This window comes from Zalophus californianus, chromosome 12, assembly GCF_009762305.2.
Source record: "Zalophus californianus isolate mZalCal1 chromosome 12, mZalCal1.pri.v2, whole genome shotgun sequence".
NCBI classification, from domain to species: domain Eukaryota; kingdom Metazoa; phylum Chordata; class Mammalia; order Carnivora; family Otariidae; genus Zalophus; species Zalophus californianus.
In genome coordinates, this window is record NC_045606.1 from 615,883 (window position 1) to 632,847 (window position 16,965).

At 48.3% G+C, this 16,965-nt stretch overlaps 1 protein-coding gene across 2 annotated transcripts; it reads right to left on the minus strand.

Annotated features, from left to right (window-relative positions):
- Window positions 1–2,410: 2,410 nt before the first annotated feature.
- On the minus strand, window positions 2,411–10,734 carry LOC113911499 (histone H2A.V). Of its 2 annotated transcripts, XM_027574177.2 has the most exons (5): window positions 10,608–10,734; window positions 7,936–8,013; window positions 5,481–5,594; window positions 3,551–3,680; window positions 2,411–2,738 (listed from the first exon to the last, which is right to left on the minus strand). In XM_027574177.2, the coding sequence occupies exons 1-5, from the start codon at window positions 10,608–10,610 to the stop codon at window positions 2,677–2,679; spliced, it is 387 nt and encodes a 128-aa protein (XP_027429978.1). In that variant the 5' UTR covers window positions 10,611–10,734; the 3' UTR covers window positions 2,411–2,676. The 2 variants fall into 2 exon arrangements, with proteins under 2 accessions (XP_027429978.1, XP_027429980.1); XM_027574179.2 differs by lacking the exon at window positions 5,481–5,594.
- Window positions 10,735–16,965: the final 6,231 nt, after the last annotated feature.

The window sequence follows — 16,965 nt, forward strand, 5'->3', positions numbered from 1 at the left end:
TCCTGGGATCGAGCCCCGCATCGGGCTCCCTGCTCCGCGGGGAGTGTGCTTCTCCCTCTGCCCTTCACCCCACTCACACCCTCTTGCACACACGCTCGCTCTAATAAAATTTTTTTTTTCCTTAAGATTTATTCACCTGACAGAGGGAGAAGCAGGCTCCTCGCTGACCCTGGGATCATGACCTGGGCTGAAGGCAGACGCTTAACCATCTGAGCCACCCAGGTGCCCCTAAATAAAATCTTAAAAAAAAAAAAAAAATTCTAGGAAAAGACACTATTCTCTGTTGATGACTTTTGCCTTCTTTTCTGTTGCTACTTTGGCTTCTGAAAAGGATTAAGACTTCACACAGGCATAACTGTGGGCCCTCAATATAGAAACTTCTTCAAAACATGCGCTGAGATGATCCAATCAGAATTTGATGTTTTCTCCTCCTGCCTTGTAAATCAAAGAGCAAAAGCTCTGTACAGAATTCCAGATGCAGAAGGAACCCGCGAGGACCCCCCATCCCAACAGAAGCCCGCGTCTGGCCAGGGATGGTTCACGGGGGCCAGGACTCCCCGGGACAAGCTGAGGTGACTGCTGGCGCAGCCTGACCAGCCGGCGGGGCCGCGCACAAGAGACACACAGGCAGGGGTTAGGTGCCCCCTGATGTGGTCCAACAAGAAGTTCACAATGTTACCTCGGAATTATGTTTGTGAAAAAGCAAAACGGAATACAAACCAACCTGTCTAGATCTGTCAGTGCACAGGAAATCCAGGGGACAGAAAAACATCTTAGATACCATTAGGATGCAGTCAGGAAAATCCACAGAGACAATTCTGTAGAGAAAACACAGTTTCTTCAAAAAATAAATTGTAAGAAAAACAAAGAAGGAAGAGAAACCTATAGATTGAAAAAGAACAAGAGGCATCAACAAGGGCGCCTGGGTGGCTCAGTCCGTTAAGCGACTGCCTTCAGCTCGGGTCATGACCCTGGAGTCCCGGGATCGAGTCCCACATCGGGCTCCCTGCTCAGCGGGGAGTCTGCTTCTCCCTCGGACCCTCTTCCCTCTCGTGCTGTCTCTCATTCTCTCTCAAATAAATAAATAAAATCTTTAAAAAAAAAAAAAGAGGCATCAACGAAATGTTAGGATACAGAACGTGCCGGGGCGCCCGGCTGGCTGTCGCAGGAGCGTGCGACTCGGTCTCGGGGTTGTGAGTTTGAGCTCCACAGTGGGCGTAGAGGTAACTTAAAGAGATACAGAACATGTCCAGGCCTTGATTCAAGTAAACCAACTGTAAATAGCTGAGAGGAAAACTTGAACACTGAAGGGATCTGATACTATAAAATGCTGTCTTAAGATTGTGATTATGGTCCAAAAAGTGCCCCATCTTTAGACTCAGTAGGTACGCAGACGTGAAAATAAATCATGCCTGAGACAGGAGTCAAACGAATCCACTGGGAGGAGGGATCCGGTGGGCGTACAGGTAAAAAAAAAAGCTGACCACAGGGTGACTGCTAGCAGTTGGAAGAGGAGCACACCGGGGTTCATTGTACCATTCTCTTTATTTTTCGGTATTTTTGAAAATTTCCATAATAAAATAAGTTTTTTAAAATGAGTTCTGTTTTGATAGTGCTACATTAGCAAGCATTTAAAAATTTTCTTTTTTAATGAAGACTTCCCAGCAGAAAATAGAACTTTCTGACGGACCATTAATTGGTACATTACTTAAATCTCACAAGTTACTTAGAAACTGACAAAGTAAAATATTTTCTAAAACTATGGCACAAATTGCTGAATGTTATACTTTATCAATAAAAGACCACTAAAAGCTGGGAGTTTAAGTCAAGACAGAGAACTCTGACAAATTTACCTTTAATTCCAGGTAAGTGTGGGCTCTGGAGTCAGCCAAATCGAGGCTTGTATTCCAGTTCGGCCGTTTTCTGTCTACAAGACAAATGTCTTCTGGCTAACGGTAACTTCTGTGAGCCTCGGTTTCCCTATCTTTAAAAGTGGGTGTAACAGAACTTCTTGATCACTAAAGCACTTAGTTCAGGGCCTGCCACTTAGGAAGTGCCAGTAAATAATCCAGAACAATCCCACTACCCCATTTCATCAAATCTGAGTGTACGTTTTCATCCTCGAGGCACTCTGGGAATCGGAATGCCTCTCCTAACTGCTGGCCTACCAGGGTTCAATTGGCAGTGTTTCCTTCCTTCGTTGTGTGTAAGATACTGGTGTGTACCGCAGATGGAGGGCACCTAAGAGTCGATGTGGGGTGATGCTATCAATCCTGGGAAATCCGTATTCCCAACTTCTGTTTTAAAATTATTACGAATATAGGATAACCGATTTGAAATTTAAAAAATTTCAAAGGAGAAGCACAATAGTTCCAACACATGGCGAACAGAACAGTTTTGAGACAAATTATTTTTGTAAAAAATGGTTTATCAATTCCATTTTTGTATAAAACACACGGGAGGACCCTAGCCAATCAACACACAGGTGCTGCCACATGGAAAGGTACTTGATCCAACTTGGAGCCTAAGAACGTACAAATGTCTCTGAGCGTGTCTACAGTAACTGTCTAGGCTTTTCCATCCGCCTCTTTTAAAAATCCCACATACCCCCATTATTCCTTCTGTCCCAGTTACAGTACAATGACGGGGAGGAAGGGGGTTGCTTAAAACGACGCCCTAAGCGGTTTTCTGCTGTCCCTTCTTTCCAATCAGAGACTTGTGGATGTGCGGGATCACACCTGGAAGGAAACGAGCAGAAACAGATGAGCCACTCAGTGCCTCGAGGACGAGCGACCACACGAACGCCAGTCACTGCAGCCTTTCACAGGGTACTGTGTAGTACCCAAGGCTCCCGCTCTGGGGGTCTAGGAACCCCACTAAAACTATGCCAAACAAACAGCACCCACAGCCTTTAGGGGGTTCTCTGAAGGTGACCCTGCAAGGACTGAGAACCACGGCTCACATCTCACCTGCACTCATCCCGACACGCTCCATGATCTCAGCCCTGACTTTCAAGGGCAATTCCCTGAGCAGTTTCTCAAGATCATTTTTAAGACACAGTTACAGGGTATGGGAAATATTTTAAACACTAGTTTCAAATATCATATATGAGCTTTAGACAAGGAGCTAGCTATAATAAAAGTAGCACTGTATTTAGCTACAAGAAGAAGTATGTATTCAGATCAGGATGAACAGAAGCCTTCACCGTAAGGGACCCAACAGTGAGGGACTTCAAGTAAGTGTGTGTGTTCTAGCTGCCTTCACATGCGCTGGTGATCGCTCATCTCACTCGTGTCTTAGAAAGGCCAACGACCGGGCGCCTGGGTGGCTCAGTTGGTTAAGCGACTGCCTTCGGCTCAGGTCATGATCCTGGAGTCCCGGGATCGAGTCCCACATCAGGCTCCCTGCTCGGCGGGGAGTCGGCTTCTCCCTCTGACCCTCTTCCCTCTCGTGCTATCTCTCATTCTTTCTCTCTCAAATAAATAAATAAAATCTTAAAAAAAAAAAAAAAAAGGCCAACGACCGAGGCTGAAGAGGTAATCATACGTACCACCCCCAGCGATGGTAGCCTTGATAAGAGAATCCAACTCTTCATCACCACGGATCGCAAGCTGCAAGTGGCGCGGAGTGATCCGCTTTACCTTGAGGTCCTTGGAAGCGTTGCCTGCCAGCTCCAGCACCTACAAAGCACCCAGAGAGGGCACGTCAGAGGGTGAAGGGTCTGAGGATGAGCGGAGACTTGCAATTATAGCAAGAAAGATCCCTGCAGCATCTGTACACAACAGATACATGAGCCGACAACACGGGTTTTTCACGCTTCTGAAGCTTTTAGAGGAATCTCCTTACTTCACTGGGCCCCTTTATATCTACTTGCTGTAGGAACGCTAGACACTTGAGCAAGAAACCTGCTTCTACAGAAAGAAGGGCGAGGGAGAACACTATCCCTTCGCCAAGATTCTCAATGTGAACATCTAGGAAAATCATTCTTTTCCTGTAGTCTATTTTTGCCCAGCCCTTAACGGCTGGGATGTATTTCTTAGTACTCATAGAAGTTTAAAAATGTAATGAAAGTAATTTCTCACTCAGAGTTTTTAACATCTCTGGGCCCTATAATCTGCAGGCAGGATGCTTTCTTCTAGAACGGGAATTTTCAACTAAAAGAATTTCAAAGTCCCAGCTGGCCATAAAACTGCATCTTTAATTTGTTTTTTCTGCCTCCCCAGACTATACTAGCATTATACAGCCTCTGATGGAAGTCCAACAGAAGTAACTCCCCAGAGCCGTGTGGAGACGGAGAAGCAGGAGCCCTGGTGTGCACCGGAAGCCATGGGCACACTTTACAAACCGCCGGGACCCTACTCCGTTCTCCCAAGACTCCGGCTGGTCTGGGGGGCGGCCTGGTACCAGCATCTTTCGAAAGCTCCCCAAGTGATCCTAGTGCAAAGCCAAGGCTGAAAAGTGATTATCCCTGACCTTAGATTCCAGTATTTTCTTTACTTCTACTAATGACTAAACCTCCAAACTTAAGTATCTGGAACATTCTGAGCCAGAAGACTATGCCTCCACATGAATGAAAGAAGTGCACCCCTCTTCAAAGTCTGCTGCTAAGCACACGCAAACTGGTGTGAGCTGCAGGAGAAAGGGGGGCAGAGACCCCCCCCCAACACTAAATCCCTGGCTCGGACCTTACAGAGACAAGACTGTCTGTAGGTCAAGGACTTGGGGATGTTAACGGAACGGCAGCGGTGATAATACACAGATCAAACTTCCACCTTTCAGCCTCGGTCCCAACCACAGCCCTCCTGAGGAAGAACCTTCCCTGTTTCTACCAGGTTGGCTATCACCACCACCTGACTTGCTTACTACTCTAGTTACTTCCCTGGCTTGGGATGTGGCTGAAGGAATTTCGGAGCCTTAGAAGGGGCCAGAACGGAGGCACTGCTGATCCATCACCCGACTATTAAGAATTAATTAACTTATCTTCTGAAATGTCAAACTGACCAAGATACAGCATTTTATGCATACGACCCCACAGAGAACCAAAAGGATCCATTAGGTCTTTTACCAAATTCCTTATCACCACCACGTATCTGTGATTTTAAAAAAATGTATCATCACACTGGCTAACCTTTACCCCATCCCAAATCTTCAGTCACAAGGAGTTTCCGGTCTAACCTCACAAAGATCACATAGCAGTGATACGTATAGTTATGGCTCCCTGCGTTACTAGTATGGTATTGAAAGTATGTGATGCTCCTTTGTCACGTCGCTAAAAAATATGGATTGCTGACCCTTGTCTGAACTTTGAACAAGAGTACATCAAGGTGCCTTATGACCCTGGTACTGGGTAACAAGTCAGTAAGATGCATCCAAAAGTGCGTATGTCTTTTTGTTTTGAGCGCCGACTCCATGGGTTCCGGCCCTTCAGAGTGCAGGCCCCTTCCGGACCCGCCCCCCAACACAAGACACTGCCCGCAGACCTCCGCAGTGAGGTACTCCAGGATCGCAGCACTGTAGACAGCAGCCGTGGCACCGACCCTTCCGTGGCTTGTAGTGCGAGTCTTCAAATGTCTGTGGATGCGGCCCACGGGAAACTGAAAAGACAGACCATCAGGATGGGAAGCACCTGAGAGTCTTATCATCATACCACTGCCTGTGACCGAAGGCTGAGTAACGGGGGTCACGCAGAAGAGAAGGTAAGTTTGGTTGTGCATATCAGAAGTCAAACCTATCTAGCAACGAACAGTTCCTAGGACCTGTGCATATGTCCTAGTAAGGAGCCCCAAATCTTCATGCCACTTACTCTCCTGAGGAGAGAAGAAAAGGTAGAACACCACGAACCAGTAATTCAACCCAAAAATGGAGCATCACAGCCATGGGCAGAGAAACCTCGTGGTGCAGCATCCACTGCACGTCCCACGGGGCCTCCTGTTGTGTCAGGATCATTAATCCCTTTACCCCTTCACGGAACAGCCACATGGGACTTCCTCTCCCACCACCTTCCTCAGGCTCCAGCACCACCCTTCCTTGCTCAGTTTCAAGAGGTGATCCGATAGCTAAGAAAAACTAACACCATTTTCTCACCGGGACTCTTTCTGAGAGGAGGAACTTTCTCAGCTCCAAGGGGTCCTTGTGCCGCACCCCTGCGCCCCTGACCGCCCCCACCCCACCCCTACACTGCTTCTCAGCACCACGGCAGCTCTACCACCTTCCCACTCGCTCCTTTCATCTGCACCTCACTCAAAACAACTCCATGTCTGCGGCAACGGCTCCAGTTTGTCTACATATCTCCTTTCCAAAGGCAAGACTGACTGACTGATTTATGTTTAAGTAGGCGCCACGCCCAGCATGGAGCCCTACTCGGGGCTTGAACTCACCACCTGGAGCCCAAGAGTCGGACACCTAACCGACTGAGCCACCCAGGCACCCCTCCAAAGGCAAAATTTAAAAGGAAATCCTGAAACCCTAACTTTCCTGTCACCTGTTATATTCCAATCCAAACCTGGCTTTTGCCAAACAACATTCTTGAAGGTCAGTGGTAACACTTGAACTGCCAAATCTAGTGGCCATTACTAGATCAAATTCTTGAGGAGGAAAAGCATGGTATTCTGTTTGTTTACACTCCTTCACTAAGTAATCCTGAGCTCCCCCAGAGGAGGCATATTAGGACCCACAACCCCATTTCTTCACTGGCTGCAGAGATTACACAGAGTTCTAATGGTCTTCCAGTTCAGGCTGGTCTTCAGGCTTTTCTTTCTCTGACTCAAATACCATGTGTTTCTGAGGGTGCACCCGGGTCATGTCCCTTTCTCATGCTCTACAGAGCAAACATCCATAGCATCAACTACCAATTTTACATACGTGATCTTAAACTTGTCATTCTTTCGATCACTCCCTCTTGGAAAGGGGGCTCAGATCTGTGACTTTTGGATGTCGTGTGTGTGTTTTGCTGGAACTTCAAATTACTCACCTGAAATTGATTATGTCATAACCTGTTTCTGCTACAAGACCAACTCCTCTGACCCTCAGATTCTGAGCCTTAGGGAAACCTTTCTCCCCTTGCCTCTCAACCCTATGCCTCCCCTTCCCTTCGTGGAGGACACACACATGCCTCCCATTCCTTCCGCCCCGCTCTGGCTCAGGTCTGTGTTACCTGACCCCTAAAAGCACCGTAACAGCCTCCGCTGTCTTCCTGCTCTCACCTGACCTTTCCAGGTTTACACGATGCTCTAAAATACAGCATTTACCCTCAAGGGTAACTTCACCCCCTTCCTTCAGGACCTCTGTATCATGTCACCCTCTTGCTCCAAAACTTTCAGTGGCTCACCACAGCCAAGAGGATAAAAGCCCCAACATTACAGTTTGGCCTTCACACTTTCCTTCTAAAAGGATCTCTTATATACGGGGAGTAATTCTCACTCATTCAGAAAATTTTGAGTTTGGGATTAAAGTTGCAACAACTGAAATATAAGAAGTTTGAAAATATTTAGTGTTTTGAGTACATCACTCCAGTCTAAAACTGAAGCTATTGGGGAAATGTTCAAAGGACAAATGAATAGCCCATTATTCTACCCAAAATTCTATCTCATCCTCAGAGTTCCCATACCACTACAGATACGTTCTCCAAAACAAAAATCAAAGCAGACTTACTTTATGTGATACAATTTATAAAAGAGCCAGAACCATACTTACAATCTAGAAATAACAGATTTTAAGAGAGCTAAATCACAGAGTTCATTTAAGGTCATTTCACGACTTGTTTTCATTTAGAAGACTACAAAGTAAAAGACTGTTGTTTTAGGATTTAAATATAGACCAAATAATCTCATTAAAAGGCCAGCAATACAAATACATTTTCATAATTAATGAAACATCTATGGGTCTTGAATCGCAACAATAAAGAAACTAACAGTGAATTACGAGAGCATCAATTACCTGCAGACCGGCTCTCTGGGAGCGAGACACTGCCTTAGCCTTGGCCTTCCCACTGTCCTTTCCGGCTTTGCCTCCAGCCTAAGTGAAAAAAAGCTCCAAATGTAGAGTTGAAAATGCTATTTCAAAAATATTTGGGAAACAGTTTCTTCCAGTTTTACCTCAGGTAGTTAAAAAAACTCTAGGTGATCTCCTTCCTCAATTTCAGATATACATGTGTTATATCACCATTTATGAATTTATATAAACATGATGTCAAACCTTAAATACTTATTTAAAACGAGGTTCCTAAAAATTAATTTAGGTTAAATTTAACCCTGAAGAATCTTCATCAAGTCAATATAACTTTTACGCTGTAAATATTTCACAATGAAATAATATTTTAAAAACATTAAAAAAAGTTAACATGTATCATTTCCACAGAAACAGTCAGAAGTTAGCTATTTGGGGAGAAAGGAAAAAAAGCACCTTAAAAAAAAACCAAACCCTCAAAAACTTACACCTGGAAATAGCACGTGACCCAGCAATGCCACCCTGGGTCTCTACCCACAGGACTGAAAGCAGGGGCTCCAACCGCGCACGTTCACAGCAGCCCAGACAGAAACAGCCGCGTCTCCGGAGGTAGAGAATGCTGCGCATGCGTAAAACGGACGCGTGCTCTGCTAGAGGCCACTCTGGCACCTGCGCAGACATGGACAGACGCTAAAGACGCGACCCTAAAGGACAAATACTGTTGACGCATCTTACAGGAGGCACCTGGTCCAAACCAGAGGGGCAGAGAGAAGGGTGGTTGCCAGAGGCTGGAGAAGAGCTGGAACAGAGGGTTAGTGCGTAATGGGTGCAGAGTTTCACTGTGGGAAGAAGGAAGAGTTTTGGAGATGACTGGCAGTGCTGGCTGCATAACAGTGTTAATGGACTTAAGGCCACTGACCGGACACTAAAGAATGGCTAAAATGGCAAATTTTGTTATGTATATTTGCTTCCAGCTTACACTAAAAGGGTTAAACAAATCCTACTATCAACAGATAGCAAAAGAAATATTCCCAAAAAATCTTCCCGTTCACAAATAGGACATCGTACAGAGACGCAAGGGAAAATTATGCAGCCATTTCAACAAATGAGATGCAGGTATGTGTGATACAGAACGCCCACAAAAATATTTCTTCGAGAAAAAGGCAGAGTATGTCCAAGTGCAGTGAGCTTTTACTTCTGTAAACATGGGGTATTCCACACACAGGACGTGTGCACATACATTTCCAGGAGATCACACAGCAAGTCAGACAGTTAGCGGCCTCTGCGGAGGGAATAGCAAGAATCTGACCTGAGAGAGAAACCAAGGTTCTCTTTTGGACCGTTTGATTTTACCGTCCCAATCTACTACGGCTTCAGTTTAAAGAAAAAAAAAAAGGCTGGTTAAAATTTAAAATCAGTTTGCAAGATTGGCCAGCTGTTTCAGGGAGTGGAGGCTAAGCTTTGGAACCACAGATCCCTTCCTAATGTGTTTCTTAAAAGAATGTGTAAGCTACAGGGGCGCCTGGGTGGCTCAGTCGTTAGGCGTCTGCCTTCGGCGCAGGTCCTGGTCCCAGGGTCCTGGGATCGAGCCCCGCATCGGGCTCCCTGCTCCGCGGGGGGCCTGCTTCTCCCTCTCCCTCTCCTCCTGCTTGTGCTCCTGCTCTCGCTGTCTCTGTCAAGTAAATAAATAACATCTTAAAAAAAAAATTGTAAGCTACAAAAATCAATTGCACATACTCCGCCCAACTGCATATCTCAGTTGGTTGGTTGTTTGTTTTTTTCCTCAGTTGGTTTAATGTTTAGCTCCCAAAACGCTAGTAGGCCTTAGCAGGTATTAGAAACAGGAAAAAAGTCTGCAAACCAATTCCTAGCTTCCTTATATTCAGTCCTTCAGCAAGAGAGAAGGCTTGAGCGCCGCTAGATTTCTAGAGCACGCACTTTAATAACTTCTGGCCACACTGCTACACGGTAAGAGGATTCTGTTTAATTTTGGGGTTTCTGACTTCGGCTGACACATCCTCACTCATTCGTCCAATACAGAAAGCGTTTCGGCTGTGCCCCGGAGTCAAAGGTTTACAGTGACGATCGCTGTCCCCAGGGCCGAGTCAGGAAGTAAGAACTAGCTCTCAATCACAAGCCGCCAACTACCGGAGCCCGAGGTGACTCTGGTCACGCGGTGCCAGCCTCAGACCCGCGGTGTGTGCCGTCCCACTCGCTCGGTAAGACGGCGGGCACCAAGCCGCGGGCTGTCCGAGCCTCAGAGAGGCAGCGGCCCGCGTAGGTCCGCGGCCGGGGTCGGGGTCGGAGGGGCTCCGGCCGGCCGGACACACCTGCCCGCCGGCCCGCGGGACGGAGGGGTTCCCGCCCGCCCGACACCTGCCCGCCGGCCCCCGGGGACCGCGGCGCCGCAGCAAGCCGACAACTCGCCGCCGGCGGTATTTTTAGCTCCCGAGACCGGCCCGTGCGTTCAGCCGCTGGCGGAGGGACGCAGGTCTGCGGCGCTGCCCGGGGAACACCGCGGAGAAGCTGCCCGCCCGCCCGGGACACAGGCCGGCCTCACGGCCCGCTGCTCTCGCTGCGCGCCGGCGCCACGGCGGGCGGGGCGGCGCCGCCTCAATAGGTAGCGGCGTCGCCCGCCGCCGCCGCAAGGCCGCCACCCTCACCATGGTCTCGGCCGCTCCCGCCCTCGCTCCCGCCGAGCCGCCGCCGAGCCGCCGCCCCGGAGTTCCGACCGCCGCCGCCGCCGCCGCCGCCGCCGCCGCCGGAGCCCGGACAATAACCGGGGCCCGCTTCGCACCGCCCCAGCCAATCCCCGCTCGCCTTGCTGGTTTGAACCCCGGCGGCTGCCCAATCGTGCGACCCCTTCTAACCAGGCCCCGCCCCCGGCACCTCCTCCCTAACGGCTGTTTGTTTTTGCACACGGCACGTGGGGGCGGGGCCTCCAGCCCCAACACCGACGCGCCTGTGTGCGAGCGGGGGCGGGACCACGCGCGGCTCTCGGCCTGTCTCCCCGGCTCCAGCCCGACGAACGGAGGGGCGGGCCAATGAGGGCGGACGGCTGGCGGTAGCCAGCCAATGAGAACATCGCCCGCGAGCAGGGAGGCGGGCCGCCGTGAACGACGGCGGGGTTAGCCAATGGGTGGGGCGACCGGAGGCGGCGGTGGCTTTCCCGCGCGTTCTCTGCGCCCGCTCTGCCGTCTGTGAGGAACGCTTGGGACGCCGGCGACTCGGGGCCTAGCTTGTGCGTGCTGCTTCCCACAGGCCGAGGCCCTCGGTGGCGGGCGTTCGGGTCCCGGCGGCGCCCGAGAGCGGACAGAACGCGGACACCCGGAGTGCGGCCGGCCTCCCCAGGAGCGGCCCCGCCGGGGTGCTCCTGCCTTTACCTTTTCCCGCGCGCGGCGCCCTGCGTCGGCCTTTGTCCCTGCTCTCGCCTGCTGCCCCCCTCCCGCGTCCGCGCCGGGGCTTCGCTCATGCGCCTGCGGGGCGGGCACGGAGCGGGGGCGTCCGCACCGCCGGCGGGGACCCCGGAGGTTTCCGTGGGGGCTACCTGTGGGGTGCGGATGGCCCCGGTGCCAGCGCCCCCGCGGGCCGCCGGGGTGGGGGAGGGGAGGGGGTGAGGAGCGGGGTTGGGTCCAGCATCCGCGAGGCCGGCTCCGGAGCAGGTACCCTCGGTGTCCCCGGCGCGCCCCGCTCCCCCTCCCCCCCGCGCCCCTGCAGACTCCGCCCCTCCCGCGCACCTGCAGGCTCCGCCCCTCCCGCGCACCTGCAGACTCCGCCCCTCCCCGCCCCCCCGCGCACCTGCAGGCTCCGCCCCTCCCCGCGCCCCCCCACGCCCCCGCGGGCTCCGCGCCCCTGCAGGCGCCGCCCCTCCCCGCGCCCCCCCGCGCACCTGCAGGCTCCGCCCCTCCCCGCGCCCCCCCCCCCCCGCGCACCTGCAGGCTCCGCCCCCGGAGACCTGATCTGTTGCCCTCGCTCTCGGTGTGTGATCCACACAGGGCACCTCGTTTTCCTACGGCCGCCCCACGGTGCGGGGCTTAGGTGAGCGCTAAGCGCGCAGCCTGGGGCCCTGCACATACCTCTGCTTTGCCGCCTGCTTCCCTGCTGGGTTTTGCCGACAGGGAGCAGTGGAAGGAAACCACAAGACCGGCAGGGAGAGGGACGCAAGTCTGTCCGCTTGCTCTGAGCATCACCCAAGCAGTGCTTTACTCCTTCCACAGCTGTAGCTGAATCTCTTTTCCCAACTCCAGCAAAACCGGACTGGTCACTCCCTCCCGCTCAGCAGCCCAGCTAGCTCTTCCTCAGGTGTGAGCTCCAGCCCACAGGTGCTTCCCCTAGGGTTCGAAGGTTTTCCTTTTGTTTCTTCAAGGTAACTAGCTGCAGGTTGTCAACAGCTTAGAGTCCTCCGTTTACCCAGTATCAGTTAACAACTCTATGCAGTTAACAATCCTTTATATCCTCTCTGTTCAGACAACTGGTGTGTTTTCTGGAAACTGAGTGGCTTGATTGATACGCACAGGATATGTATATTTGTAATATTTTCCTGTGAAAAGTTTTAAATGGGGACACCTGGGTGGCTCAGTAACTGAGCGTCTGCCTTCGGCTCAGGTCATGATCCCAGGGTCCTGGGATCGAGCCCGGGCTCCCTGCTCAGTGGGAAGTCTGCTTCTCCCTCTGCGTGCTGCTCCCCCTGCTTGTGTTCTCTCTGACAAATAAATAAAATCCTTAAAAAAATAAGTTTGTTTAAAAAACAAAGTTTTAAACGTATGCAAACGTCAAGTGAATAATGCAATGAACTTGAAGTACTGCTCACACAACCAGTGACCATGGACTCCTGGCCACTTTATTTTAGATTCACATTTACATCTGCCCCACCTCTAGCTGGGTTACCTTGAAGCAAATCCAAAAGGAAAGCAAAGGAGCAACAAATGTTTCTGCAGCAAGATAGTTTCCTTACAAAAACCTTCGGTCACCTTGAATTTGTGCAATGCGCACGCATTGTTTCCTTACACAATAAAACACAAAAGAAGAGCTAACTAAAAGCAAGCAGAAGGAAGAACATGATACAGATTTGAGAGGAAGTGGAGAATAAGAAAAACAACAGAATGAGATCAATGATGCTAAAAGTTGGTTCTTGGTAAAGATCAACAAAATTGACAAACGTTCAGCTAGACTAAACAAGAAAACGAAAGGAGGATCCAGATTAGTGAAATCAGAAGTGAGAGAGGGAAGATCACTACGGACCTTACAGAAATAAGGACTATCAGGGAATGTTTTTGGACAACTGTGTGCCCTTAATCTACATGAAATGGGCAGAGTCCTGGGAAGATAGAAACTCCCAAACCAGACTCCAGAAAACAGTAGAAAACCCGAATACACTTAGGACAAGTAGAGAAATTGAATTAGTAATTTAAGATCTTCCTACAAAGAAAAACCTAGTCTTCACTGTTGAATTCTATCAGAAGAATTAATACCAATCCACCACAAACTCCTTCAAAAAATAGGAGGGAACACTTTCCAATTCATTATTGGAAAGTCCCAGTATTACCCGGGGACTAAAGACCCTATAAGAAAACAAACAAACAAACAAACAAACAAAAAACTCACACACTAATCTCCCTTACAAATATAGAGACAAATTCCTCAACTTGTGAAAACAGACTCAGCCACATGTAAAAAGGCTTATATCCCAGGAATGCAAGGTTGGTTCAACATAGGAAAATCAATGCAATATGCCATATTAGTAGAATTAAGGACAAAAACCACATGATCATCTCAACAGAGGCAGAAAAAGCATTTGACAAAATCCAACACCTTTTCATCATAAAAACACCCAGCAACTAAGATTAGAGGGGAATTTCTTCAACCTGACAGAGGCCATCTATGGAAAAACCAGTGCTAGTACCATACTTAGCGGGAGTGACTGATGCAAAACCCACATTTCTTGATTTTAAAACATCATGGGGCGCCTGGGTGGCTTAGTCAGTTAAGCATCTGCCTTCGGCTCAGGTCATGATTTTAGGTCCTGGGATCAAGTCCCGAGTTGGGCTCCCTCTTCAGTGGGGAGTCGCTTCTCTCTCTACCCCTCCCCCACTTGTGCTCTCGCTCACTCTTTCAAGTGAATAAATAAAAATATTTTAAAATAAATAAAAAATAAAACTTACCACAAAGCCACAGTGATCGAGATGATTCAGTGCTGACATAGGGTGGACAGATAAGTGGTATCGACCAGAGTCTGTCTTTGGTCACTTGGTATTTGACAAGGGCTTCGAGATGATTCAATGTGCAAAGCACAGGTTTTCAGGAAACGTCACTGGAAGCTGCCTGAAGAGAATTTGTTTTCTTTTTCTCATTCAGTCATTCACATAGAAATGCATTGCCAGGAAATGAATCAACATTCAACAATGAATTATTTAGGGTGAAATGTGGGTTGGCTTTTGAATATTCTTTGGTATTTTCTAAATTGTGTTCCTTGGCTATGTGTCAGCTTTATAAGTGCCTTTATAAAAAATGCATTTAAAAATATTTCAATTTGGGGCGCCTGGGTGGCTCAGATGGTTAAGCATCTGCCTTCGGCTCAGGTCATGATCCCAGGGTCCTGGGATCGAGTCCCGCATCGGGCTCCCTGCTCCTTGGGAGCCTGCTTCTCCCTCTGCCTCTCTCTCATGAATAAATAAATAAATAAAATCTTTAAAAAAATAAAAATAAAAAAATAAAAATATTTCAATTTTACATGGGGGAGAAGTAAAATAAAAAATTCATGTGATAATAGAACAAATGACTACATTTTTCAAGAGTTAAAACTCACACAGCCTTAAAATTTGAGGGCCTGCTCCTCTGTGCTAGACACCATCCTAAGTGGTATCTTCTATACGTGCTTTTTAATTCTTATAATAAAAAGCAAAGTACAATCTATGATCCTCATTTTATATGCGAGAAAGATCCAGAAAGGCCGTGTGAGTTGTGTCAAGTCATTTGTAAGCAGTCTCTGATTCTTTTGACTCTACCAAATTTTGATGCTACAACACGGGAGACCCTCTCGATTTCAGTCTATTGCAGGACAGAATATACATTTAAATTTAAAATATGAATTCCACTAATAGAGTCTGTCCACCAGCTGAGATATTCTAGAGTGCTCTGCCAATATTTAATTTGTTCATCCTTCCCTTCCTTCTGAAGGGACCACATTCACTGTTTTCCTATTTCCCAGTGTGGCTTCCTAATAATTGCAACTAAGAGTTTCAAAAGCTGAAGTTTCTTTCCTTTTTTTAAAAAAATTTTTTTTTTTACCAGCTAAAATGTATTTCTTTGGAAATAGCGGAGAATGACGATTCAGGACATACCAAAAGCTGACGTTTCTTACCAATTCATGCATCAAATGCTCGAATGAATGGTTTCCAACTGATTTTGGACAAAATACCACCAAAATTTAGAGGTCTTGTTTACAAGGAAAAAATGTCAATTCAGTATACATTGATTTTCAAAGGCTCAAGGCTCAAACATTTTTTTTTTAAGATTTTATTTATTTACTTGTCACAGAGAGAGAGACAGCTAGAGAGGGAACACAAGCAGGGGGAGCGGCAGAGAGCAAGGGAGAAGCAGGCTTCCCGCTGAGCAGGGAGCCCGATATGGGGCTCGATCCCAGGACCCTGAGATCATGACTTGAGCCAAAGGCAGACGCTTAACCGACTGAGCCACCCAGGCGCCCCTCAAACATTTCTAAAACAGGATGTTGAACAACAAAGAGAGAAAACCCACACCGCTGTGCTCAAGGGTTTGTTAGGTTCAACATTCACTGTTTCACAACAATTTTGTAGTTTAGCTGCTCTGAAACCTGTTAAAAGTTGAAGACTATTCTGTACTTTTTTTTTTTTGTAAGATTTTATTTATTTATTTGACAGAGAGAGTGAGCAACACAAGCAGGGGGAGCAGCAGAGAGAGAGGGAGAAGCAGGTTCCCCGCTGAACAGGGAGCCCGATGCGGGACCCAATCCCAGAACCCTGGGATCAGGACCTGAAGGCAGACGCTTAACCGACTGAGCCACCCAGATGTCCCTATGCCGTAGGTTTGAGTCGGGAGGCTATCACGGCTCGCTTAGACACCTTATGAGTTATGTGCGTGCCACGTTCAATTCCGAGTGCACTTATGCTCCATAGATTTCTTCATTTTGCAAGCACATTTTTGCACCACTATGCTCCAACCAGCTATACATTCCTATTACCAGTAGAACAATTTCATCTTAGTTGTTGGACTTTTTTTTCTTTTTAAAGCTAAGCTTTATGCCCAGTGTGGGGCTCGAACTCATGACCCTGAGATCAAGCATCCCATGGTCTGCCCAGGAGCCAGGCAGACGCCCCAGTTGTTGAACTTTTAAACTGATTTCACAGTAGCATTCAAACGATATCAGATGATTTCACTGTCAGCATTGATCATAAGGACTGAGTGCAAATTTGAACCTTAGGAGAACTGATAAAGTTGCTGATTCTATTTGAGCCAGGTCAAGGCACTGGTTGACCTGGCATCACGTGGCTGGATATGGTTCTGCTGAAGTTGTCTATGTATTTACGGCTATCCTCGTTTCTGGGCAAAGTTTATTTAAAGCAACCACTAATTTTTGCAGTTGAGGCTGCAGATTCATGTCTCCTGGTTTTCCAGCCATTGAACTTGCTAGGACACTAAGGTCAACAAAACTTCTCTGCAAGTTACATGTGGAAATGGGCACTCAGTATTCACTCAGTTTTTGTTAGATACACACCTTTTTTTTTTTTTTTAAGTTTATTTAAGAGATCTCTACGGCCAGTGTGGGGCTTGAACTCATGACCCCGAGATCAAAAGCCGCATGCTCTACCGACTGAGCCGGGTGCACCATTAGATACATTTTATTTTTTTATAGAATTTATTTATTTATCAGAGACAGAGAGAGAGAGAGAAAGCACAAGCAAGGGGAGGGGCAGAAGGAGAGGGAGAAGCAGATTCCCGCTGAGCAGGGAGCCCGATGCGGGGCTCGATCTCAGGACCTGGGAT

Excerpts from the sequence above, each read along its gene's own strand:
- LOC113911499 (XM_027574177.2), bottom strand. Across the intron at positions 5,595-7,935 it reads CCCAGAGAGCCGGTCTGCAG|TTTCCCGTGGGCCGCATCCA; the intron begins GTAATTGATGCT and ends CTGTCTTTTCAG. Across the intron at positions 2,739-3,550 it reads GGCTACCATCGCTGGGGGTG|GTGTGATCCCGCACATCCAC; the intron begins GTACGTATGATT and ends GTTTCCTTCCAG.